This window comes from Planococcus citri, chromosome 2, assembly GCF_950023065.1.
Source record: "Planococcus citri chromosome 2, ihPlaCitr1.1, whole genome shotgun sequence".
Classification (NCBI taxonomy): Eukaryota; Metazoa; Arthropoda; class Insecta; order Hemiptera; family Pseudococcidae; genus Planococcus; species Planococcus citri.
The window spans coordinates 7584826-7611569 of record NC_088678.1 but is presented as its reverse complement, the minus strand read 5'-3'; the positions used below and the strand labels follow the sequence as shown (position 1 = coordinate 7611569).

The 26744-nt window shown below is 35.0% G+C and overlaps 3 protein-coding genes across 8 annotated transcripts; all 3 read left to right on the top strand.

Annotated features, from left to right (window-relative positions):
* The first annotated feature begins 281 nt into the window (after positions 1-281).
* On the top strand, positions 282-12923 carry LOC135834419 (sialin-like). The gene is made up of 10 exons (XM_065348289.1): positions 282-570; positions 7480-7676; positions 7801-8034; positions 8112-8196; positions 8298-8521; positions 8616-8762; positions 8855-8978; positions 9074-9229; positions 11806-11891; positions 12702-12923. Exons 1-10 carry the CDS (start codon positions 564-566, stop codon positions 12885-12887), a joined length of 1446 nt encoding a protein of 481 aa, XP_065204361.1. The 5' UTR covers positions 282-563; the 3' UTR covers positions 12888-12923.
* A 147-nt stretch (positions 12924-13070) lies between these two features.
* On the top strand, positions 13071-18207 carry LOC135834417 (vesicular glutamate transporter 3-like). Of its 3 annotated transcripts, none has more exons than XM_065348287.1 (9): positions 13071-13410; positions 13526-13722; positions 14237-14353; positions 14539-14623; positions 14870-15096; positions 15204-15350; positions 15443-15722; positions 15802-15887; positions 17976-18207. In XM_065348287.1, the coding sequence occupies exons 1-9, from the start codon at positions 13404-13406 to the stop codon at positions 18180-18182; spliced, it is 1353 nt and encodes a 450-aa protein (XP_065204359.1). In that variant the 5' UTR covers positions 13071-13403; the 3' UTR covers positions 18183-18207. The 3 variants fall into 3 exon arrangements, with proteins under 3 accessions (XP_065204359.1, XP_065204358.1, XP_065204360.1); XM_065348286.1 differs by having other exon boundaries at positions 14237-14470; XM_065348288.1 differs by lacking the exon at positions 15802-15887 and having other exon boundaries at positions 14237-14470; positions 17976-18202.
* Positions 18208-19089: 882 nt separating this feature from the next.
* LOC135834416 (glucose dehydrogenase [FAD, quinone]-like) lies at positions 19090-26517 on the top strand. Of its 4 annotated transcripts, none has more exons than XM_065348284.1 (6): positions 19090-19218; positions 21188-21425; positions 21519-21660; positions 21747-21875; positions 22003-22229; positions 24900-26517. In XM_065348284.1, the coding sequence occupies exons 2-6, from the start codon at positions 21201-21203 to the stop codon at positions 26025-26027; spliced, it is 1851 nt and encodes a 616-aa protein (XP_065204356.1). In that variant the 5' UTR covers positions 19090-19218; positions 21188-21200; the 3' UTR covers positions 26028-26517. The 4 variants fall into 4 exon arrangements, with proteins under 4 accessions (XP_065204356.1, XP_065204355.1, XP_065204354.1 ...); XM_065348283.1 differs by lacking the exon at positions 19090-19218 and adding an exon at positions 19260-19509; XM_065348282.1 differs by lacking the exon at positions 19090-19218 and adding an exon at positions 21050-21126.
* Positions 26518-26744: the final 227 nt, after the last annotated feature.

Sequence of the window (26744 nt, the reverse complement as noted above, 5' to 3'; positions counted from 1 at the left end):
CTACATATGTACATAAAAGACACAATTAAATCACAAAAACTCGCTGATTGTTTTCATAAAAGATAACTTATTATGGATATATTTGGACTTGCTGACTTGAATGTTATCATAAAGCATTATTTTTCTTTAATATATTTAATTTGAATTTAAAAAAAAATAACGCATCTACTTTTATCTGGGTAGGTATTATTTTTTTTCGCTTCTTCTTGCTACCTTATCAGAGATTTATTGTAAGAAACCCTCCCCACTTCACTCCACTACTTCAAGTAACATATTATGACAGTATCGAAAGTACCTATAAACGAGTCGACGATGCGTTGAATTTTGAATGTTTAATAATTAAGTATGTTTTTCAAATTATCAGTTTCGACTAATGAATCTTTGCGGTGGTGGTTTTGTGATATTGTCTGTTCGAATGTGAGAACTTCAGGTGGTGTGGAGTGGTATTATGGATGGTTTGTGTTTCGATTCGGATTTGGTGATGATTTTTGTCGAAAATAATTAACTGATTTGCTGTGATAAATTTCAAAAATTACAGTTTGGAGTTTTTAAAAAGGAGCAAAATGGAGAGTAAGTTCTCAATATTATGTTATTTTACAAATTATGTCGATTGAGAAGGTGATCCTGGGAAAATGTAAGTATCGTTTGAAAAAATGAAAGAAATTTCAGGGATGGTTATGGGAAGGGAAGCTTATGGAGGAGGGCAGGCTAAAATTGAGCATCAGATTTGGATCTCAAAATTGAGTATTATTTAGATCTTTATTGAAAGAATAAATTCCCATAGCTAATTTTTGGTTAGAAAAGCGAAAAATTGTCTTCTGAACTAAAATTTTGTTTAGGAGGGCAAACATGGGTAAGATCTTCTCTTTCTGGATCGACAGAAGGACCATTAATATTGAATGACACTTCTCGTAATTCATTGAAAAATTCGCATTTTCAAACCAATTACTTAATGCATAGTTTCTGTTTCTGTTTTTTTTTTTTTTTTTTTTTTTTTTTTGAAAAAAATACTTAGTTAGCTATACTTAGCTTATTCTGAAGTAGGTAGGTGGAAGTTCCTACGAAATACCAAAAATAACTCATACAATGGCTTTTTCATCGCTTTTTTCATCCCTTTTATAATCTAATCAAAGGAGAAAATATTGGAAAAAAGATGCGAATGACGTACCTATTTCACATTTGATCGTCGTCGTCGTAGTCGCGCTCCTTTACAGGAGATAGCGTATACTTCCATCTATATCAGCCGGTTTCTAGCGTATCTGATAGTTTCTTTCAGGGTCTTACAGGGAGAGTTGGCCGGTGAGTTTGTTGTTAGCATCTCCGATCGTTTCCTCCCTCTTGTAGTTCTTCCTTGAATTTTCCTCTGTACCGCTAGCATGAAAATACCGTTTTCTCATATTTTATGAGCTAGATACTTCAGCTTTCTGTTCTTTATATCTTCTACTACGACTTTCCGCTCCTCTCCTATTCTTGCTAATACTTCCTGGTTGGTGATGAAGTCCTTCCATGAGATCCGTAGTAGCCTTCGATAGCACCACATCTCAAAAGCAGATATTTTCTTCTCGCATTCTGCACTCATGGTCCATGTTTCACAAGAATACTTCAGAACGGTCCATACGTAGCATCGCATAATTCTCTTTCTCAGAGCTAGACTCATCGTTCGATTTCCCAGCACATTGGCTAGGTTGTTAAAGGCGCTTTTTGCCATTCCAATCCGTGATTTAATTTCTTTATGATCTCTACCATCATTATTTATCAGCGCTCCAAGGTATCTGAACTGATTTACATTTTCAATTTCTTGAGTTCCAATGTTGATTTTGACCTCCTTGAGGTCTCCTTTTGTAAATCTCATCACCTTGGTCTTGCCTGCATTTATCTTCATTCCATATTTTAATCCAGCACTGTTGATTTGGTTGATCATTTTCTGCATCTGCGCCTCTGTTTCAGCAAGGATCACTTTGTCGTCTGCATAGCTTATTTCATTTATTCTCTTGCCGTTGATCTTGAATCCCGTTTGTTTGATTCGCGCTTCTCTCATTATTTCTTCTGCGTACACGTTGAACAGCCTAGGTGAGAGGGGGCATCCTTGTCTCACACCTCTCTTTATACCACATCTATTCTCCGAGTACTCAGTTCCAAACTTGATGTTTGCGCTCTGCTCCCAGTACAAGTTCTTGATTATCCGCAGGTCTTTGTCATCGATATTGTATTTCTTCAGGATCTCCAGCATCCTCTCATGGTTGACACGATCAAATGCTTTTTCATAGTCGACGAAGCAAGCAATAATTTCCCTGTTTGCATTCAGTGCTCTTTGGATGATCACTTTCAGCAGGGCGATTGCGTCTCTCGTCCCTTTTTTTGCTACAAAGCCATATTGTGTTTCGCTTAGATTTTCATCTATCTTCTTTTCAATTCTGGCATTTATGATGGATAGCAGTAGCTTTAGAGCATGGCTCATTAATGTGATGGTTCTGTATTCAGAGCATTTTTGCGAGTTATTTTTCTTCGGTATTGGTACAAAATTTACTGCTTTGAAGTCCTTAGGCAGTGTACCTTCATCATATATCTCATTTATAATCTTCAGCAGCTCTTTTTCATACTCAGGTGTTAGATGTTTAATCAAGTCTACTGGTATGAGATCTTCCCCCACTGCTTTGTGGTTTCTGGCTCTCTTCACCGCATTTCTCAGCTCCCACATTTCAATTCGTGGTGCCTCCTCTGTGGATGAAACTTCCATTTGAGCCGGACGTGTGTCATCTCCATACAGTTCCTGTATGTAGCTGATCCAGACCTCTTCTGTTTCTTGATTGTTAACGCAATACTTTCCATCTTTTCTTCGCATGTATGCTATTCCACTTCTCCTTTTCTTATGGGCAGCCATCATCTGCTTCACTTTGGTATGCATTTCTCTAGAGTTGTGTCTTTTCTCCAGTTCTTCTACTTCTCGACACTTCTCCTCATACCATTCATTTTTGGCTATTCTGCACATTCCCATGATCTTGTGATTTAGTTCTGTGTATTCACTACTTGGTCTGTTTGCATTCCTTCGTTCTTCCATCAGATCCAGTATCTCTTGAGTTATCCATGGTTTGTGTTTTCTTTTATCTTTGAGTGGAATAGACTTTTCTGCTGCGTTTTTAACCTTTCGCTTCCATTCTTGCCACTTCTCTTCAATACCTTGTTCTTCTTCCAACTTGTCTTCCTTTTGTTTTTCCAGTTCTTCTTGGAATTTCTTCTGCACATGCTTTGTTTTGATCTTTGCAATGTCAAGTTGTTGGTATTGTTCTTTGCTCTTCTTCTGGCTCTTCATGACTATCTGGCATTTTGCAGCCAGTAGCTTATGGTCAGTGTTGCAGTCAGCACCAGGATATGTATGACAGTTCTTCACCATGTTCTTGAATCTTCCTTTTACAAGAATGTAGTCTATCTGGTTTCTGGCTCTATCTCCAGGACTGACCCATGTGTATAATCTTCTTGCATGTTGTTTGAACCAGGTATTGCAGATTATTAGATCGTGTCTTTCTGCGAACTCTACGAGCATTTCTCCTCTTTCATTCTGCTCTCCAAGTGCATGCTTCCCTGCCACTTGGCTACCATGATCATTCCCGACTTTGGCATTGAAGTCTCCCATCAAAAACACAACATCATTGTTTTTTGAGCAATTCATTACTTCTTCTAGGTCATTGTAGAAGTTATTGATTTCTGCTGTACTGCTTTCTGTTGTTGGCGCATAAACTTGAATTATCACGATTGGTTTTGGCTTAACCTCCAATCTCACAAATATTATCCTCTCTGATTTTGGAATTATGGCACTGATTTTATCGCTGATTCTGGTATGTATTAATATACCCACACCTAGTTCGTGTGTGTCTTTTCCAGCGTAGATCATTTCGTAATCCTTATCTACCCGGTTTCTGCCATTTCCAGTCCATCGGGTCTCGCTTATTCCTAATACGTCGATTTTTAATCTCCTGGCTTCCTTGATTACATTGGCAAGTTGTCCAATTTTATACAAGGTTCGTACGTTCCAGGTTGCGACGTTGATGTTGTTCCGCCTTGTTTTAACTCCGCGTATTCTTAGCACCCTATCCGGCTGCCTTGGCGGATGAGGATCAGCCTGACGGAGACTTAGGGCCATTGCTGAATTGATGTCCATATAATTCTAGGGAGATATAATGGTGTTGGTTTCCCGTTGCCTTCCACCATGGTTTTCTGTTGGGGTTTGCTCCCTTAGCTGAATGTGCCAGTTTTTAGGCGCTGGTATTCGCCTTCTCACTCTGAAGCTCTTGAGCTTCCCTAGGGCTGGAACAAGTGAGTTGTTGGTGTTCTGCAGCTGTTATGCATTCTTGTTTGTAATCCGGTATTTATGTAGAGGTTTGGCCTTCAGCTTGCCACTCCTCCCCGTCGTTCCACCAACTGGAGAATTCTGCTTTGGCCATGTTTATCGATTCCGAGTCCATCGAACAGCAACATGTTACCACCCCGCACGACGTGGACGCGCAGAATACCCCTGGTGTTGTCTTCGCCTTCTCATCTGTCCTCGGGGACTGGCTCCTCTTGATGATCCGAGCTACTACCTAGAGACTACCTCTAGCGACAACAACCTATGCCCTCGCGAGGCTCACATTTGATATTTTTCTCATTTTCAAACACGTTTAGGTAGGTAGCTATGTACCTCTACCTATACGTTTGTACGTGACAAATAAAAAAACACGTGTCCTCTTCGTTTCCTACAGAAACGTTTGAAGATGTCATTTGAATTGACAAGTTTAACGCCATATACTTATCCGATTTAGATTAATACCATAGGTACATAATAAATTTTATTTGAAATACAAATGTAGGTTTCGCAACAAAAAATGTAATACAAAATAATCTCCTAGAAGGTCAAGTTCACGCCATTCCCAATGCGACTTATTGTTTCAACTCAACCCATATCTTTCGTATTAGAAGTTATCTGCTGTGAAAAATTATCTATTTTCACGTTAGATATCATTCAACACGTTGTTGACGTGTTTTGGAAATGTGTGTTATACCTACTTGTGTGAATAATTAGATATCTATGTTTAATTGAGCATTTAGTATTTTATTTCTTCCTTCAAATTTGTTATCTAATGCTTTGTTCTTTCATTAAACCGATTACATTGATTATCTATCAGTAGATAGGTAGGTAGGTACAAGTACGAGGTACTTAAAATCACGAGTAGAATATTTTCGCAATATTGATGATGCATAATGATGGATTTAGGTGAATTTAAATTCATGAATGAGTTGAATGTAATATTATTGAAATCTGATGGGAAATGAATCAATTGAGAGACTGGAAGAAAATTGTGGAAGGGGCGGGCTCACTTCAAAAGGGCTGGGATAGTAACGAAAGATCGAACCCAAAAAATTACCTAGTATTTGAATTCCGCTGATTTTTCAATTTTTTTTTTTTTTTGAAACGAAAGGGAGAAAGCTGGAGGAACATTTTATTGATCATATTCTAAAAGTTAACAAATGGTATTTGAAGTAAAAGCTTTTGAGAACCTAAAAGAAGATGATTCACCTCCTAGAAACTGAATAATTTTCGATTCCATGTTATTAAATCATTTTAGCTTCAAAAATGGACTTCCAGAGATCAAAAATCGATCATGATCAGTCCGATCTCACATGATCAATAATGTTCGAAATGAAAAATTATTTGGGATCAAAAAACGATTATGATTTATCGAACCTCAAAAATCGATTCATTTGCAATTTTTCTTTCCTCATAATTATGATCATAATCATGTTCGAAATTAAAAAATAATTTCAGCCTCAAAAATGAACTTCTAGATCCACAATTGATTGTGATCAATAATCGATAGATACCGAATCGATTTATTCCCGATTCGAAATCTCATAATTATGATCAAATGCATGTTCCTAGTGAAAAAATCAACTGCAGCCTCAAAAATGGATAATGATTAATTATTGAACAATCGAATCTTAAAAATGGATTTATTTGCAATTTCTGATCTAATATGATCAAAATATGTTCGAAATAAGATTTCAGCTTCAGAAATTAACTTACAGATCAAAAATTCATCATGATCAATAAATAATCGACCAATTGAATCTAAGAAATTGATTTATTTACGATTTTTTATATCAAATGATACATTACCAATTACCATGTTCCAATAAGTGAAAATATTGATTATTAGTTTCAAAGTGGATCAAATGTTGATTATGATCAATGATCGATTAATCGACTCTCGAAATCGATTCAATTTGCGATTTTTGATGTACATAATTCATATGATCGATTTAATCGATCGAGCATGTTCGAAAGGAAAAATCAAGTTTACGTTCAAAAGTACCTACCTACTATGTAGTTTCCTTGGTCACAATCAATCATGTTCAAAAATCGATTTATTGTACGCCAAAAATCGATTCATTTCATTGATCATGTTGAGTATTTTTGATTTTTGATTATTTTGTTTCGTTTTCGATGAAAATTATGTTTCTCTTTTGAAAACTGAAAAAAATTGACCATCATATTTTTTTCAAAAATTGAGACCTACTTTCGATCAATTGACTTTATTGTTGAAATTTTTGATCTTTTCGAAGATAATCGTGAAGTCCCGGGGGGATCAAATGGATCAGATCGAGAAAATAAGCTGATTTTTAAACTAAAAACCATCAAAATTATCAACAATCAACATACTCCGTAGCTTTTTGAGACACAGAAATTTTTGTTGAATCCAAATGGATCTATAGGTAATTATTAAACCAGGGTTTCATAAAAAAAAAAAAAAAAAAATGGATCATGATGTATCCAGTAAGATCTAATCCGATCCAATGGAATCAAATTTGGATTCAGTTAGATCAGATATTTGATTATCGATTGATATGTAGTATCGTTTGATACTTCAATTGATCGCGCCATTTTTCGCTTCAAATCGGACCTAAGTAGATTTGATTGATTTGCCCAGTTGGATTCAATTGTCGATCTAATTTGGTATAACTGGATCTAAATCTGACCCAACGTGATGAGCTATTATTTTTAAAATCTACATTGATTTTTATTTCAGTTGGATCCTAAACTTTTTTCTCGAGATTTTCTGTGCTTACCTACTATGTACTTGATTATGAAAAGTTGAACTTTAACATTGAAAGGTCAAATTTAAACCTTTCAAATTGTAAATTGGCGATTTGAATTTTTTTTTCAAAAGAACATTTATCTACTATTTCCATATTTCAAAAAAAAAAAAAAAAAAAAAGGATTTCCATTTTCCAAAATGACATTTTTGTAAAATTTGTGTGGTGTCCTCATCAGGGTCGATATTTCGTATGTAATACTTCATTTCCCTCTCAATGTTACATTGGGGGCAGCACACTTGACGAAAAAATCTCAACATTCAAATCCCATGACCTTATATTATGTACGTAGTTAGTCTACTTAGTTACATTTTTATGAAGTTTCTTCACCACTGTTAATTTAATTTTCAGCTCGAACTGTGCTTTGGATTTTAACATTTTTCGGTTTCTGGGTCAACTACATGTTGAGGAATAACATAAATATAGCCATCGTAGCAATGGTTAAAGATAAAATATCAAATGAAACCATGGTGAATGAATGTGCCTCAGTAGCCAACAACACTTTTTTCGAATCGTTGACTGCAGCTTCATCGAAACATTCTGCACAAGTATGTAATTTATTTCAGCATGAAGGACAGACATCTGTATTCCTTCAGTAGAAAACAAATAAAGATTGGAAATTTTTCTGTTCATTATTGTGTTGCTCATCTCCTCATTTATTCTGCTTCGTAGGAAGTTACGTTTGATTGGGACGAATACCAACAAGGTTTAGTTTTAAGTAGCTATTTCTGGATCCATTGGCTGACCGAGATTCCTGGTGGAATCTTATCTCATCACTTCGGATTTAAGAAAGTAGTCGGTGTTTCTAATTTTCTCACCGCAGTAGGCACATTTCTGATACCATTTTCAGCCAAATATAGTTTTAACGTGTTGATGGCGTTGAGAATATTTCAAGGATTTGTATCGGTGAGTGAATCGTGCATTACCCGGAGAATATGCGAGAGGCAAGCCATAGAAATTGTAACATTTTGATTCGATTACAGGGCACCATTTGGCCTTCTTTCCATGCAATGACCGCAAAATGGATTCCACAGAAAGAACGAGGAAGTTTCGTATCGTCCTATTTAGGTAAGTATTCTTGGAATTATTCTAATATCGAACCATTATAACAACTCTACTCATGTTGACTGATCTTTATAATTATTTGGTGCACGTAATTTGCCCTGCAGGCAGCTCAGTTGGAATCGCATTCACTTACGCTGTTTCTGGATACATAATCGATGCATACGGATGGGAGTATGTATTTTATATGCAGGGTTTGTTGGGTATATTGTGGAGCATAGCTTGGATGCTGTTAGTCTATGATAGCCCATCAGTGCATCCGTGGATTTCTACTAAAGAAAAAGTGTTCATATTGAATAGTCTTGGGGATACATTGCATGAGGAAGGCAAGGTATTACAATATATTATCAATTAAGACACCTACTCGCAATAGAATTGATGCACAATCATACCTAATAGTTCCCATTTTTACTTATCTAACACAGCTACCTATCCCATGGAAAAATATATTAACCAGTAGACCTGTCTGGATCAACCATATTGCACAATTTGGCACTACATGGGGTCTATTTGCACTGATTACAGAGTCTCCATCTTATCTCAAGTTCATCCACGGTCTTGATATTAAATCGGTAAGAAACTTATTAATAAATCTTCCTTTAGTATGTATAGAAGTTGGCCTATCTACAAGTGCAGGTTAATTTTGAATGAGTCTTTTTTACAGACAGGAATATTCTCTGGTATTCCACACCTCACTAGATGGATATTTGCTTACATTTTTGGTATTGTGACACAGCATCAGAAAGCTGTATCCATTGGAAGAATTCGAATGCTCGCTACTACCTTATGTTCGTAAAAGTAATCTTTCAGTGGTATTATTTATCTGTACATGATGATAAAGTACATCTATTGTTTGAAGCGAACGTTTGTTTTTTTGTGACAGGTACCATTGGAGTTGGTATGACCATACTAATCATTAGTTTTTCTGGATGTAACGTCATGGTGGCTGTAATAATGCTTATAGTGGCTGTTACTTTGCAAGGCACCATTCCTGCAGGGCCAATGGCCAAGGTTATAGACATGAGTCCTAATTTTTCAGGTAATTTTGTGTTTAACTTAGGTATTTCAAAGCTGCTTTAGGTGGAAATGATCTGATGGCCAGGGGCCCGCCATTTTGATTGACAGGCCAGCTAAAATAGCAAGGTTTGCGTTCCAACAGAGAACTTGCACGAAATTGTTTAAACCATACAAAGATACATCGAAAGAGCAAGCAAAAATTTATCACCTGTCAAAATTTCAAGTGCTAAAGTGCATTTTTCGATTTTTGGTGAATTTTTGAAAATCAAATTTAGGCCAAAAATGGGGGGAAAATCAAAATCTTACCAAATTGACCTAGAAAGCTGAAATTTGGGATATACCCTATTTTCAACCTGCCAAATCGATTGGAAACTGTATCAGACCGTTTAGAGTAGTGTAGTATAGATGGCTATAATCTTGGAAGTCTTCGTCTACTTGAACAAAATTGAAGTAGATTGCGTTACTTGAATTCAGATTCGGTGTGTTGTGGGACTTTTGAATCTGGTTTCAAGTAACTTATGATTTTTCCGTTTACGAATTAGACGTACGTTTTCGCGTTCTTTTTCATCTTTTTTGATTTATATTGTTATGTAATTTTTAGTGTGATATTTTTTCATTTATTATAATGATTTGAGCTTGATTTGACTGTCGAGATTTATTTCGCGAATTATTGATTTATTACCTAGTGCTGACTTCATCGAGATGGCTGAGTAGAAGCCTAGCAGCGGAGTTGCCGGTAATGGCAATTCTGCCATGATGTGGTGAGTGAGTGTTAGGTAAAATGTCCCTTTCCGATATACCTTGATTATGAGGTTTTAGACTTAGTGATGTAAAAAAGATATAGCCGAATTTGGCTTAAATTTAGTTTATTTATTGATATGGTTCGATTATGAATCGCGATATGGGACTTTGGTCCTCTATGTAATTTTTCTAAATTGAAATATCTCGATTTTTGAGATTAACTTTCTGACCTACATTCACAATGGTGAAGTAATCGAATCAAATGTGTTTTAATTTGATATATTCTTGAATTCTAAAATCATATCGAGATGTCATCTCGATACCTTCTTGGCCTTTTCTAAATTTATTATCGTGTAGAAGATTCTTTTGTTTTATTAAGGTAATGGAAACTGATTTATTGAAGGTTATGTGGTATAACTAGGTTTTTATTTCATATCCTATTTCATTCCTACTTCCCTATGCTCATCTTATTCCATTTCCTATCCATCTTCTTCCGATACCTACTCCTTTTATTCCCATTTGGTGTTTTTTCCTATCTATCATCATGTTAGATTTTCCATTTTTATGAACCATTCTATTCCTTGATAAAAATCCTTATAATTAATATCTTTTTCTATACCACAGTAGTTCTGGAGCCTCCAGTAAATTTTTGAAACTTGAAATTTCTACAAAATTTCATCAAATAGAGTTGGAAAGCCGAGATTCATTCTGCAAACTAATTTCAATACGCTACGAAGTCGACTGCAGGTGGATTTCAAGTGATTTTGGAGTCTCCAGTGACTTTTTGAAAATTACTGGAGCCTCTAGTAAATTTTTGAAAATCGCAAAGCAGTTGACACTCCAATTTTAGCATTCTCTGAAGACGACTTCAAGTGGGTTCAAGTCATTTTGAAGCCTCCAGCGACTTTTTAAAAATTACTGGAGCCTCCAGTAGATTTTTAAAACAATGCGGTTGGAAAGCCGAGCTTATTATTCTACAAACTAATTTTAATATGCTATGAAAACGACTGCAGGTGTACTTTGAGTAGTTTTGGAGCCTCCAGCGATATTTTAAAAATTACTGGAGCCTCCAGTAGATTTTTAAAACAATGCGGTTGGATAGCCGAGCTTTATTCTGCAAACTAATTTTAATATGGCATGAAGACGACTGGAGGTGTATTTTAAGTACCTAATTTTGGAGCCTCCAGCGACATTTTAAAAATTACTGGAGCCTCCAGTAGATTTTTGAAACTCATCAAAGCAGTTGACACTCCAATTTTAGCATACTGTGAAGACGACTTCTGGTGGGTTCAAGTCATTTTGGAGCCTCCAGTGACTTTTTAAAAACTACTGGAGCCTTCAGTAGATTTTTAAAACTTACAAAATTTCATCAAATGCAGTTGAAAAGCCGAGCTTTATTCTGCAAACTAATTTTAATATGCTATATGAATACGACTCGCGACTGCATGTGTATTTTAAGTAGTTTTGGAGCCTCCAGTGACATTTTAAAAATTAGTGGAGCCTCCAGTGACATTTTAAAAATTACTGGAGTCTCCAGTAGATTTTTTAAACTCATCAAAGCAGTTGACTCTCCAATTTTAGCATTCTCTGAAGACGACTTCTAGTGGGTTCAAGTCATTTTGGAGCCTCCAGTGACTTTTTAAAAACTACTGGAGCCTCCAGTAAATTTTTAAAACTTGAAATTTCAACAAAATTTCATCAAATGGAGTCGGAAAGCTGAAATTTACTCTGTACAGTACTTACTACGTGCTAGAGTAAATTCGGACAGATCATTTTCCCATTATACTTACCTACTTCAGCCAATTTCCCAATTTAATCAGATTCAATCATTCTCCACTGATTTTTATATGATTCCAGGTGTTGTACAAGGTATCAGTGGGACCTTGAGTGTACTCTCTGGATTCATTGGTCCCATACTGGTGGGAAACCTGACTCAGAATAATGTAAGTTCTATTGTTGTCTTTATTGGATTATATTCTATGTAAGAAATTAAGAAATGAGCAATATTATCCCATCATTAAAATTAGAAGCCACTTTCAAAAAAAAAAATGACGGTTTTTAATCATCTGTTTGTGTGGTGTAAGTAAATATGAGGGTGTATTGCCCCTCCCCAAATGGAAGGATTTTGACCAGTAAACCCCTTTAATTTGAGTGGGAATTCACTCAAAAAAAATTCCACCTTCGAAAATGCCCTTGCGGAGGGAAAATATGAGTCCTCAAAGAGAGGGCATTTTCGAAAAAAATCGTCATAATTTTTTCGCCCTCATCCTTACCCAACCTGTTTAGGGGAAAAAACAGAAATTAAAAGATGGTCTAGGTTGACGAAGAATCTAGAATTTTTTTTGGAACTGCAGGGTCATTTTTCCAAAACAGGTTGGGTACGGGCGAGAACGAAAAAAGCACGTTGATTTTTTTCCGAAATGCACTCCCTTTGATGACTCATTATCTTCCCTTCAGGGACACCTTCGAAGCAAAATTTTTTTTGGAGTGAATCCCAACTCAATTCGAAGGTCCTCACTGAATTTGGTCAAGATTCCCCCCCCCCCAATTTTCTTTAGGAGGGGGTGATCCACCCTACTACTTACCCTTTACAAACAGTTATTCAAAATTATGCCCGCTGAATAAAGTTGAAATTTTTTTCAGAATATTAATTCTTTGAATTTTAATTGGGAACGAAAGAGGAGGTCTATATTTTTGCTCATTAATTCACAAAATAATAATTTCCTCACTTCGTATTTTTTTTTTCTTCACAGCAAACTTCCGTACAGTGGCAAAAATTTTTCATAATCACCGCCGTAATCTGCAGTTCGACCGGAGCACTAGATTTAATTTTCGGTACATCTAAATTACAACCTTGGAATTCGGTCAAACCTGAACTCTCCAAAGAACAGCAATCCACTCAAGCTAAACTACTTTCTAGAAAGAGTCGAAGAAAATAACCTATTTGTGCAAAATAAATCTACCTTTTCATACAAGTCATATGACACCATTCATTTGCTACTTGAACTTATGCGTCATGTTCTTATGGTTATCTACATACAAATATATTCGTAGGTACTTGAATAGCTATACGACTATGTAGATAGAAGTGTTGGCCTTTCAGGAACCTACTAAACGAGTTTAGACGGATTAATGTTAACGAGACGTTTATCGCTTCATCCATTTTTATGACATAATATCTTTTTTTACACGCTTTATTCGCCTCAAAATGACACATTATCTGTTCTCTGTGTTCTATCATCTTATCGGAGATTGGTTTTTCGAGAGATGACTGACGAGATACGTAAATGAGAGTCTGCCAAGTGAAAACTTTTCTAACCAGTATGATGGTGATTTTTGGAAGATAAGGTCTGTGATTTACAGTTATCGGCTCGAATCTGTCTGTGATTTTAAAATAGGAGTAATAATGTATGTGTGATTGACGTGATTGTGATTGTATAATTTATTTTTACGGAATGAATGGTAAGTAGGTACGAGTGTCGTACCTATCTGTGCACTTATTTTTGAAGCTGGATCACAAACACGCTTTTAATTTTTGTATAATGTCACTGTATGTTTCTTGAATATCTTTATTCAGCTCGATCTACTTTATGGTTACTGGTTTTTCTCGGATTCTGGATCAATGACGTGTTCAAAACTAACATGAGTATGGTTATAACGTCCATGGTCAAGGACTACAGCATGAATACAAATTTTACTGGAAGATGTGGCGTGGGTAGCTTTACTTCTTGGCATAAACTAACAGGAGTAGTACCTCCCAAATCAGTGATAAAAGTGAGGCTTATGATATATCTGGCAAAAATAAATGCGTAGGGGGAAATTATTGGATCTGATCCGGTCTGAACATCAAAACATTGATCTAAGCAAATGAATTGGATCCGAAGAATGTTCGGATAACCACGTCTGAATCTGACTAGGTCTGAACAGATCTAATCTGATCAAAACTCTGATGATCCAGGAAATGTGCAGATCTATTATTCAGATCTGGTGGGATCCAGTCAGCTCCCCCTTACTGGATTGATCAGGTCTGAACAGATCAAATTCGATCAAAACTCTGATCTGAATTAGATCCAGGGAGTGTTCGGATCTAATCAGGTCCCCCCCCCCAAATGGATCAAATCAGATTTGAACAGATTTAATCCTATTAAACCTGTGCTCTGAACGATTATAATACTGATCAGGTCAAATTGGATCAACGAATGCCCAGTTCTGATCAGGCCCAATTATTTTCTGATAAGATACCTATTAAAGAACTGTTCACAATCTCATCTAAAATTCTTTCACACAGCAAATCACATTCGACTGGGACGACCACGAGCAAGATTTAATATTGGGTAGCTTTTTTTGGATTCATTGGATCGCCCAATTACCAGGTGGCATCCTCACCCATTATTTTGGCACCAAGGTAGTTCTTGGAGTTTCCATTTTTTTGGGAGTTATTTCCAATATTTTAATACCTTTTGCTGCTAAAATGGGTATCAAGACATTGATATTTGTGAGATTATTTCAAGGGTTTGTGGGAGTAAGTGAAACATTATGCCATGAGATACTACATGAGTTCAAAATTCTAAACTTATTTCCATTGGATAGGGTGCCACTTGGTCATCGTTGCCTCATTTGACTGCAAGATGGATACCAAAGAAAGAACGAGCAATTTTTTTAACATCTTATTTAGGTAAGTATAGAAGTATGAGTCAATCAGGTACAAATTGAATCAAACCTTTAGGCAGGGCCACGCAGAGAGGATCTGAGACTTGAAAAAAAAAATGATGAGGATTTTTCCAATTTTCTTGATCTTTGTTTTTAAATTCTTTCTGAAGAATCGTGGCCTCGAGGGTGCACATTTGCTCCTTCCACTGGTTAGACCTGCCTTTTAGGCTTCTCATTTCTTAATCTAATCATTCGATAATTTTATGAAAAGGTGGATCAGCTGGATGGCCAATCACATACGTCTTATCTATGTACATAACCGACACCTTCGGTTGGCAGTATGTCTTCTACGTTCAATCAATTCTTGGCATGATCTGGTGCATAACTTGGAAACAATTAGCTTACGATGATCCATTCCAACATCCGAGTATCTCCATCAAAGAGAGAGCTCACATATTGAATGGTATGAGAGAATCAGGGTTCATCGAAGGTCAAATGGTAGGTATTTTTTTTTAAACTGAAAGTGAGAAGAAAAAATAAAGTGAGGAAATTGAGATAATTTGGGTCCAATATTCATATTAGCTGTTTAATTTTCTTATCTGTAGCTTCCTATTCCATGGAGAAGTATTTTCACCTGTGCAGCAGTCTGGGTGAACTTAATCACATGTACTGGATCTTTATGGGTTTTATTTACCATGATCACGTTATCTCCTTCTTATCTCAAGTCATCACATGGGCTCGATTGGAAAACCGTAAGTTCAATTTTATGAATGACGATTCTAATATAAAATTAAACATTTTGATGCAATCTAGACTATAGATATCAGTATCATCTCACTTGCAGATCAGCATATTTTTCAGCATATCTCACATCGCCAGATGGTTCTTCGCCATAACCTTATGTAGTGTTGCCAAACGTCAAAAATACCTTCCTCTCAGAAATGTTCGCAAATTAGCCACTTCAGTGTGTACCATTGGTACCGGGAGTACGCTGTTGATCGTCAGTTTATCAAATTGTAACATTGTTCCGGCTATGATTGCCCTTTCCCTCGCTATAATTTCGATCGGAGTGCAAGGAGCAGGACCGGTGGCTATTTTTATCGATATGGGTCCTAATTTCACAGGTGATTTGGTTTTTGAGTATTTTTTCAAAAAATTAAAATTTATCTAGAATTTTAACATGAATGTAAATTTATTCTATAGGTATTCTGACTGGCATTAGTGGTTCAGTAGGAGGTCTTGCTGGCTTAATTAGTCCGATGTGGCTGAATTATTTGATGAAAGATGATGTAATTTTAATATGTATTTTCGATTCTTTTATTTATAACTATCTATGGATATTAGTCCGGCATATGACAATAGGAGTAATTGCACCCCCCTGCCGATCCTCCGGGACAACTTTTTTCTTAAAGGGGACATCCTAAGGAACATTTTAAAGCAAACTTGACCAAAAAAAAGTTGGCCTTACTTACAAAATGGCACCCATTTTGATTGACAGGTCAGCCGAAATCGCAGATTTTGCGTTTCAACATAGGATTCGCACGAAATTTTTCAAACCTTACAAAAGTAGATCGAAATATCATGCAAAAATTCATCACCTGTCAAAATTTCAAGTGCTAAAGTGCGTTTTTCGATTTTTGGCGAATTTTTGAAAATCCAATTTAGACCAAAAATGAGGGGAAAAATCAAAATTTTACCAAATTGACCAAGAGAGCTGAAATTTGGGCATATACTCTATTTTCGACATGCCAAATCGATTGGAAACGGTTTCAACCCGTTTTGAGCTGTTTTGGAGCCTCCAGCAGATTTTTGAAACTCGAAATTCCCACAAAATTCAATCAAATTGGAATTGTAAAGCTGAAATTATTCTAAAAACTAATTTCAATACGCTACGAAGTACTGCAGGTGAATTTCAGGTCGTTTTGTAGCCTCCAGGTACTTTTTAAAAATTCCCGAAGCCTCTAGCAGATTTTTGAAACTTTAAATTTTCACAAAATTTCATCAAATGGAGATGGAAAGCTGAAATTTACTTTACACTCCAATTTGAACACCATCTGAAGACGACTTCAGGTGGGCTCCGGTGATTTTAGAGCCTCCAGTGACTTTTTCGAAAATTACTGGAGCCTCCAGTAGATTTTTGAAACTTGAAATTTCCCCAAAAGTTTATCAAACTGAGATGGAGAGTCGATCGAAATTCATTCTGCAAACTAATTTCAATACGCTCCGAAGTTGACTGTTGGTGGATTTCAAGTCGTTTTGGAGCCTCCAGCGACTTTTTGAAATGTTGTATGGCGTTTTTTTGGAAAATTGAAATTTCCTAAAAGTCGCTGGAAGCTCTAATATGACTTGAACCCACCTGAAGTCGTCTTCAGATAATGCTAAAATTGGTTGATGAGTTTCAAAAATCTACTAGAGGCTCCAGTAATTTTCAAAAAGTCGCTGGAGACTCCAAAATCACTTGAAATCCACCTGCAGTCGACTTCGTAGCGTATTGAAATTAGTTTGCAGAATGAATTTCGGCTTTCCAACTCTATTTGATGAAATTTTGTGGGAATTTCAAAATTCAAAAATCTGCTAGAGGCTCCAGAACTACTCTAAACGGTCTGAAACTGTTTCCAATCGATTTGGCATGTCGAAAATAGGGTATATTCTAAAGTTCAGCTCTCTTGGTCAATTTGGTAAAATTTTGATTTTTCCCCTCATTTTTGGCCTAAATTGGATTTTCAAAAATTCACCAAAAATCGAAAAACGCACTTTAGCACTTGAAATTTTGACAGGTGATGAATTTTTGCGTGACCCTGAATTAAGAAAACGGTAAAAAATCCAGTGAACTTTCTGACATTATGTCAGATTTTTAAAAACTTGAAAAAAAATCTTTTTGACTTTTTGGCATTATGTCAGACCTGAAAACTTGAAGAAAAAATCTCGTCGATTTTCTGTCAAAGTGACTAATTGAGGGGGGGGGGTTCAATAAATTACCAAAATAATTCCTACCCAACAAATTTTTAACAAAAAAAAACCTCTTCGATATTTCTTCAGATTTCTTCTTAGGAATTCTAACATTGAGTTGATTTGAGAACAAAATTATTCACGATTTTGAACTTTCCTCGGAGAAGAAACTTTACATTTTTTTTTTTTTTGCATTTTGGTAAGTAGGACCTTTGAAAAAATGGTCAATAAAATTTTGAGAAAATTTCCGAAAAAATATATCCTTATACATAACATTTTATAGGATTTTCCCCAATTCTTTGACTTTGCAGACAAGAAATGGGTCAATTTTGGAAGGTGGACTCGAAAGGACAGACTATACCCTCCTTTCCTAAATGAAAAAAGTACTCAATTCGAAACGATTGATAATATATGTATATAATTTGCAGCACACGTCATTTCAATGGCAGAAAATTTTCATGATTACTGCATTCATCTGCTGGATCAGTGGAATTGTGAATTTATTCTTCGGTACTTCAGAGTTGCAGTCCTGGAATAAAAAAGATACCTCGGAGGAGCAACATTTATCCACTCAAATTACACTCTTATCCTCAAAATCGAACAAAACTCGCGTAGAAATGATCTCTTGTAAATAAATTGTTGTTTTTTTTTATAGGCGTGTGAGTTTCTTTTTTTAATTTTATTATTTAGGTAATTCGCATGAGAGGTTAAAGGATGTTTGCTTTTTGGAAAAAGGGGGTTCAGGGGTTGTATAAAAAAATTCTGACATCAAATTCAGAATCGTTGTGACTTGTGTCAATAAGTTGAAAATTTTCAAAAATTTTTGTGAACTTCAATTTTTGATTTTGTTTTAAAATTTTTCCAATTTTTAGGAGCTCGCAATAAAGGAATATAGCTGAAGGAGGTTTCACTCGAATAGTGGCTCATTTTAGAAGCGTTTTTTTTTCATTTTTTTTCTTTTTTGGGAGGGACTCTGCGTAAACAAAAATATACAGACTGTTGAGGTACCGAGGAAAGTTTTATATTGAAATCAGTGGGTTATGATTTTAGACCAGAAATGAAAACTTTCCAAAAAAAATTACATAAAAAAATGTTTTTCAAGTTTTGAGAATCTTATAAGTATAACCAGAGGACCAACATTGCTGATTGCTGAAAGGATGTGGAAATGTTTTCTTGAAAAAGGAGTCATTTTGAGTAAGTATGCTGGCACTGCTGGCCAGTAATTCAAAATTTTCAAATTTTTCGACAGAAGAAGGGGCTGAATACAAAGTTTTCCTTAAATAGTGAGTCATTTGGAAAAATGTTAACTCAGAAATGGAAAGTTTGCAGATAAATTGATAGGAAAAGTACAACTTGTGTCAAATTTGAAAGAAAATTAAAATATAAATGAACAGCAAACCTTGCTTCTCGTACGAGAGAGTAGAAATTTAAAAAACTAATGATTAAAAATCGCCAAAATGTCTGTTTTACATAATGTTTAAAAAAAAACAACAACTGTTCGTCCCTGAATTTTGGTAGTGTAATGGTGTGGTGAAGACCAATTTATTATGAGTCACAATTCATACATAGTTCGCGTTGATTATATTTTTGTCAAAAAACGTTCATTTCTTTTTTCTTGGTTATTTTGACTCGATTGTATAGGTGTGAATAAAATTTCGTCCTGAAGTGCAGGTATTTATAATAAATTAAGTAGGTACGTTTATTTGTTACAATTCGCGTGCTTATCGAAGTACATATAAATGTGAGCTACCTGTACTCATTACTCAAGTTGTCGAGGAAGGAGACGGTGGAAAACAATTATACTTTTTTCTTCAAAATAACGGATACGCAATCATGTTCTTTGAAAATGTTATCCTGATTTTTATTTTTTTTTCAAACGAGAAAACGAATGATTTTCATTTTTTATAAATATTATGTGGTTTTGTGCCCGGTGATTATTTTTATGATTGGTTGATTAGACAGGTAAGTAAGCATCATCTCTCCACGTTCATGACAATTTCTCAAAAAATCTACCTATCTCGAGATTTTCAGCTATTTGACATTTCAACAAAATTTCACTTCGTCGAGTTTCAGAATATTTTTTCAATTTTTCAATTTTTTCCTATTTCTGTGTTACCATTTCGAATATCCAAATACTCTCGATTATTTTTTTAATGACAAGTTTCCTCGTAGCCCGAAAATGTGGATAAGCTGATTCAAAGAACAGACTCCCTTTTTAAATGACAGATATGTTGGCAAAATTTTCCACTTGAGAAACGGTGGAAAAGAAGGCATTGATCACCATGTCTCGAAATAGGTAACTTATGTTCCAGATCTTTGAATCGATACAAAATATATTCAGTTTTTAAAACATTGATTCGACGAAGTGAATTCTAAAATTTCGGTTTTATGAAATGACTCGATTCAAAATTGAAGTGGATATTCTTCAACTTTGCATACCTACAAGTCTAGAAGTTATTAAGTGTGAAAAATTTTTCCTTTCAGACTGTCGAAATGGTCAAAAAAAACCGAACAAAATATTGTGGTTAAAATTTTTTTCAGAGATTCTAAAAAATTGAGATGGTAATTGGAAAAATTTTAAGGTAGACCTTTAAATTTGGCTATTTGGGTTCTAAACCCAAATACAAAACCTACTTGAAATTTTTTAAAAAAGGAAATCCACTAAAATTCGTATCACGCGACGTTTTTGAAAGTTTTCTGAATCATGAAGATTGAATGGAAAATGAAGCTTTTCGAGGGTATTGTGTTCCAAAAGAAGAACAAAAACGCATTGATATTGTTTTCAAATCGATTTATGAGTTTGGAGGTTCATTTTTCACAAAAATTACTCTGATGAAATTTTTAAAATTACTCTGGAACGTTAAGACAATATTTGCTTCCATAAATTTCACATTTATCCTTTTTTTTTTGAGGTCTTCTCTTCTCGAGGATAAAATTCTAGATTGGTGATTTTCGTGGAACAGAACTTAGCAAAACGCTAGCTTCGATGTATTGTTGAACTTGGATTTTTTTACATTCAACAATGGATTTTTCCATCCACATAATTTCAATTCTTAGCTCATTATGAAGTAATTTAAACGTCCGCAACGAGGCAATTTATTTGAAAAATCGCGTTTATTAAAAAATATTTACCTTGCTATATGAATATCTTCATTAGAATAAGCGGGTCAGCCCAATTAACAATTGGTGTGTGTTTTTCCCAAGTTGAAAAACATTATGCAGGTAGCAGTTCACTGGTAAAGATTTTCACATTGAAATGAATTTCTTGGTTTGTTGGAACAATTTTCAGTTTCATCATATTTGAGATTTTTAAACTTGTTTAAAAAATTTCTGATTTGCATCGCAACATTATGATGAAGAATGACCTGAAATTACGTAAAAAAAATTATAAAGTATTTTCCCCAAAGTAGCAATGGAATGTGCTTAATAAATGGCCTGTCTGCCTAGTAATAGGAAAAAATGTATTTGTACACACTTTTTTTTTATTATAATAAATTATTATAATACGTGCAAATGTATGCTAATAATTTGGGCAAAATTTACCTGCTTTCCGGCATTCGAGTCTTATTATTCGAGAAAGTAGGTAGGTACGTACGATAATAAACCATAACATTACAGATTTCATCTTTTTTGGTTTCAGATTCATACCTGCAATGAAGGGAACCGTGTTGATAATCCTGTTATCAATTTGCCACATCCCAATATCCTATCAACTTACATTTCCTCCTTTAATTCAAGGAGCACTCGACGTACTATTTGAAGGAGTCGAGCAAGTAAGCGATGAACCTATCGATCAACCGAAGATATTAAACGAGTACGATTTCATTGTCGTAGGAGCTGGAAGTGCAGGCAACGTGGTTGCCAATCGATTAACCGAGGTAATTTCCTTTTTTTTGGACCATTTTTCTGTTCCTTATTTCGTTGAAAAATCCAAGATGAATTGTGATATAATTTAATATACTTATTTAAAGGTTCCGGAATGGAAAGTTTTATTGATAGAGGCAGGTCAGGAGGAAAATTTCATAATGGATGTTCCTCTAATAGCGAATATGTTGCAATTCTCCGATGTCAATTGGAATTACAAAACGGTACCTTCGGATAAGTACTGTTTAGGTAGTTTTAAAATTGAATTACGATCAACTTACGATACCTATACTTATTTAATAAGCCTGCACAAAGATGATAAATACTTATTTCAGCGATGGAAAACCGCCAGTGTAATTTTCCCAGAGGTAAAGTAATGGGTGGAAGTAGTGTTTTGAATTATATGATATTTACACGAGGGCACCGGAAAGATTTTGACAATTGGGCTAATCTTGGAAATACAGGTAGGAGAATATGATTTTTCCTGATTTACAAATATCACGAATAGTTTCGGAATACGAACTTTACATTCAAGGTCATGTGAATGTGATATCACAATAAGTTCAACTTGAAATTTCTTAAATTCTATAGGTTGGGACTATCAAAGTGTGTTAAAGTATTTTAAAAAATTGGAAGACGTTCAGATACCGAGATATGCGTCAGATACAGTTTATCGGAGTACAGGAGGATATCAAACGGTCTCCGAACCACCTTTTCGTTCCAAGGCTGCAGAGGCTTTTTTAAACGCAGGGATTGAACTAGGGTATCCAACGCCTGATAACAATGGACGGTATACAGTCGGTTTTTCTTATCATCAGGTACTGAAATATGAATTAATATTATCTAAGTACACTAGAACAAAAGGTGGAAGGATTTTTGATCAAATTCAATGGAGATGTTCATTTCAAGTTGAAAGTCGTCTAGAATAATTTTTCGAATTTGACTCATTTCTATGACAAAAATTTAAATGTAACCAAATTAATTTAAGGAGCTGCAAATCTGGTTTAAACCCAATTTTTCAAAAAAATTACATAAATCGGGTGAAAATTACATTCATCTTTTATAAACTCGGATTTATTGTCTTTAAGATCGATTTGATTGAATTTCACTGCAAAAATTTGATAAATTTTTTTTCAACATTTTTTAAAACTCATTACCCAGAAAATGGCTGAACTGAACGCTGAACTGATTTCGATGAATACCTGAAATCTCACTAGGCCGGCACGATTCCCACGAAGTACTAATACGACCCTCAATTTTTAGTGAATCATTTATGAACGAATTGATCAATTTTTTGAAAGAACCATTCGCCAACGCATCGATCAATTCTTATTAATTTATGAATCAATTCGTTCACGAATGAGTCACTTATACGAATCAATTTGTTCGCGAATGATTCACAAAAAATGATTCAACTCGTTCGTGAACGATTCTTCAAAAATTGAGTTAATGAATCGATTAGTTCGCGAACGAGTCACTTATACGAACCAATTCGTTCGCGAATGACTCACAAGATATGATTCAATTTGTTCGTGAATGATTTACCAAAAATTGAGTAAATGAGTCGATTCGTTCGCGAACGAGTCACTTATATGAACCAACTCGTTCGCGAATGACTCACAAAAAACGATTCAATTTGTTCGTGAATGATTCACCAAAAAAATTGAGTAAATGAATCGATTCGTTTCAATCGTTCGCGAACGAGTCACTTATTCGAATCAATTCGTTCGCGAATGATTCATCAAAAATTGAGTTGATGAATCGTCAATTCGTTCGTAAATGGTCCATCAAAAATTGAGTAAATGAATCGATTCGTTCGCGAATGACTCACAAAATATGATTTAATTTGTTCGTGAATGATTCACCAAAAAAAATGATTAAATGAATCGATTCATTTGCGAACGAGTCACTTATACGAACCAATTCGTTCGCGAATGACTCACAAAATATGATTTAATTTGTTCGTGAATAATTCACCAAAAAAATTGATTGAATGAATCGATTCGTTCGGAAACGAGTCACTTATACGAATCAATTTGTTCGTAAATGATTCACCAAAAAATTGAGTAAATGAATCGATTTTCTCGCGAACAAGTCACTTATACAAACCTACTTATTCGCGAATGATTCAAAAAATGATTCAATTCGTTCGTGAGGGATTCTCCAAAAATTGAGTAAGTAAATGAATTGATTCGTTCGCAAATGGTCCATCAAAAATTGAGTTAATGAATCGATTCATTCGCGAACGAGTCACTTATACGAACCAATTTATTCGCGAATGATTCAAAAAATGATTCAATTCGTTCGTGGCTGATTCACCAAAAATTGACTGAATGAATCGATTCGATCGGAAACGAGTCACCTATACGAATCAATTTGTTCGCGAATGATTCAAAAAATGATTCAATTCGTTCGTGAATGATTCTTCAAAAATTGAGTAAATGAATCGATTCGTTCGCGAATGACTCACAAAAAAAGATTCAATTTATTCGTGGAGGATTTACCAAAAAAATTGAGCAAATGAATCGATTCGTTCGCGAACGAGTCACTTATACGAACCAATTCGTTCGCGAATGATTCACAAAAAATGATTCAATTTGTTCGTGAATGATTCACCAAAAAAATTGAGTAAGTGAATCGATTCGTTCGCAAACGAGTCACTTATACGAACCAATTCGTTCGCGAATGATTCACAAAAAATGATTCACAAAAAAAAATTGAGCAAATGAATCGATTCGTTCGCGAACAAGTCACTTATACAAACCAATTCGTTCGCGAATTAGTCAATTTGTTCGTGAATGATTCACCAAAAAAATTGAGTAAATGAATCAATTCGTTCGCGAAATGGTCTATCAAAAATTGATTAAATGAATCGATTCGTTCGCGAACGAGTCACTTATATGAATCGATTCGTTCGTGAATGATTCAGTAACTATTGATCAACTCGTTTGCGAACGATTCACCAAGAAATCAATCTGTTGTTCAATCGCCAATCGCTTGTGAATGGTTCGATTTGGTTCGATTTGATTCGATTTGATTCACTTTGCTTGAAAATAGATCAATTCCTGTACTATATAGTATAACCGAATCAATCGTAAATTAGTTGATCCGTTTGCGAATGATTCACCAAGAATTAATCAATTTATTTAATCGCCAATCGTTTGTAAATGATCATTCGATTGGAGATTTTTATTTGAAGAAAAGTCGGTCTTCTCACGCGTGAGTGTTTTTTGGCCCCAAATTTGATTTTCAAAAATTCACTAAAAATCGAAAGATGCACTTCTGCTCATGAAAATTTAGTTGATGACATATTTTTGCATGCTCTTTCAATTTAGTTGTGTTCAGTTCAAAATTTGTTGGGGGAGTTTGGATATTATGTATAGGCAGTTCCCTTGTTAAGTTTTTTTTATCCAAATTTGTTTACCAAGTCATTTGATTTTTTTCATTTGACATTATAATACTTACCTAAAATCTTTCAACTTTTACAGACAACAATGCGAAACGGAACCAGATGCAGCACCTCCAGATCCTACTTACACCCAATTCGTAATCGACCCAACTTACACGTGATAAAACACAGCATGGTTACCAAAATATTAATCAACCCGGCGACAAAAACCGCTTACGGAGTGGAATTTTACAGAAACAATAATAAACATCAAGTCACAGTGAAAAAAGAAGTAATTGTATCAGCAGGTGCAATAAACTCTCCCCAATTACTCATGCTGTCTGGTATCGGCCCTCGAAAACATCTCGAAGAAAAAGGCATCGAGGTTCATCAAGACTTACCAGTAGGAGAGAATCTCATGGATCACGTAGCCTTAGGCGCATTATCTTTCACAATGAACGAATCAGTCGCCCTCAGAGTTAGACAACTATTTATGGATTCGAATCATTTCGACGAGTTTTTGAACTATCATCGAGGCCCTCTTGCTATACCCGGAGGTACCGAGGGCTTAGCATTGTTCGATCTGCAAGATCTAAAGAACCCGGACGGTCATCCCGATTTGGAATTATTGTTCGTTGGGGCCCCCGAACCAAGTTTGAAAAAAAACTTCGGTTTAACTGATGCCGTGTATGATCAAGTATTTAAGAGTATAGAAGATAAGAACGGTATTATGCTTTTTCCCATGATAATGCGTCCTTATAGTAAAGGTCGTATATTACTTAGTGACAATGATCCGTTCCATCATCCTCTTATCTATCCGAATTACTTCGCTGATGAACGAGATCTCGATGTTTTAGTCAAGGGTATACGGATTTCTCAACAAATCATCGAAACCAACGCCATGAAACGTTATGGCACAGCTATGCTGAAAACACCATTGCCTGGTTGCGTTAATTACAAGTTCGATTCGGATGATTATTGGAAATGTTACGCTAGAAATTTACCTTTCACTATATATCATTATTCTGGTACATGTAAAATGGCTCCGGTCACAGATCCCACTTGTGTGGTGGATCCTAGACTCAGGGTTAAGGGGATTAAGAATCTCAGAGTGGTTGATGGGTCTATAATGCCAGAGATTACCTGCGCTCATGTAAACGCACCCATTATTATGATCGGCGAAAAAGCTTCGGATCTTATAAAAGAAGACTGGAATATGAAAACATAATGCTGTGGTTAAAGCTTCCTAAACTCACAAAGTTCTTTTTTTTTTTTTTAGAATCATCCACTTTGAGTAAATATGATTTTTCCTGACGAAATGATCTTGGATGATTCTTGTACCATTTTTTGTAAAATTTTTAGTTTCATTTTCAAAAGTCTTTCTCTTATATCAGGAGAGTGTGTGGAGAATTTTCAAAACGTGTGACTAAACAAAATTCAATCCATATTAATCTAATGAGGATAGAATCGTTTGTTACGTTGTACATATGACTTTTTTTCCAGCTAGGTAGGTACTTAATTCTATTGCAAAAAATTGTCATTATGAAATAAGTTGAATATTGAAAAACACTAGTCAAGAATTTTTGAACGAGTTTTTCAGAATTACTGAAAAAAATATCGAATAAGTAGGTACCTTATTATGTTTTATAAACTGTTGAATTTTTTCGTTAAATATTCAAAAAATTCTCAGAATAAAACAGTTCATTTTCATTATTGTACCGAAGTTTACTTTTTTTTAAATTTCAGATTGCTGCAGAATATTTGACAAAACGATGATCTTGGAAAAAATAAAATTTTTAATGAAAAATAAAACTCATATAAGGGAATCCAACTCGAGCCAAATTTTTTGACACCAATGACAATTTTTGGATTTTTTTTGAAAATCGATTTTAATCCAAGATCAGGAAAATTCGAAATCTCACCAAATTTACCCAAAAAGCTGAAA

Coding starts and splice junctions, on each gene's coding strand:
- LOC135834419 (XM_065348289.1), top strand. Junction 8,197..8,297: donor TTTCGTATCGTCCTATTTAG/GTAAGTATTCTT, acceptor TTTGCCCTGCAG/GCAGCTCAGTTGGAATCGCA. Junction 9,230..11,805: donor CATGAGTCCTAATTTTTCAG/GTAATTTTGTGT, acceptor ATATGATTCCAG/GTGTTGTACAAGGTATCAGT.
- LOC135834416 (XM_065348282.1), top strand. CDS start 21,065: ATGCTAATAATTTGGGCAAAATTTACCTGCTTTCCGGCATTCGAGTCT. Junction 21,876..22,002: donor GGCTAATCTTGGAAATACAG/GTAGGAGAATAT, acceptor TAAATTCTATAG/GTTGGGACTATCAAAGTGTG. Junction 22,230..24,899: donor TCGGTTTTTCTTATCATCAG/GTACTGAAATAT, acceptor CAACTTTTACAG/ACAACAATGCGAAACGGAAC.
- LOC135834417 (XM_065348286.1), top strand. Junction 14,471..14,538: donor TATTTCAAGGGTTTGTGGGA/GTAAGTGAAACA, acceptor TCCATTGGATAG/GGTGCCACTTGGTCATCGTT. Junction 15,723..15,801: donor TATGGGTCCTAATTTCACAG/GTGATTTGGTTT, acceptor TTTATTCTATAG/GTATTCTGACTGGCATTAGT.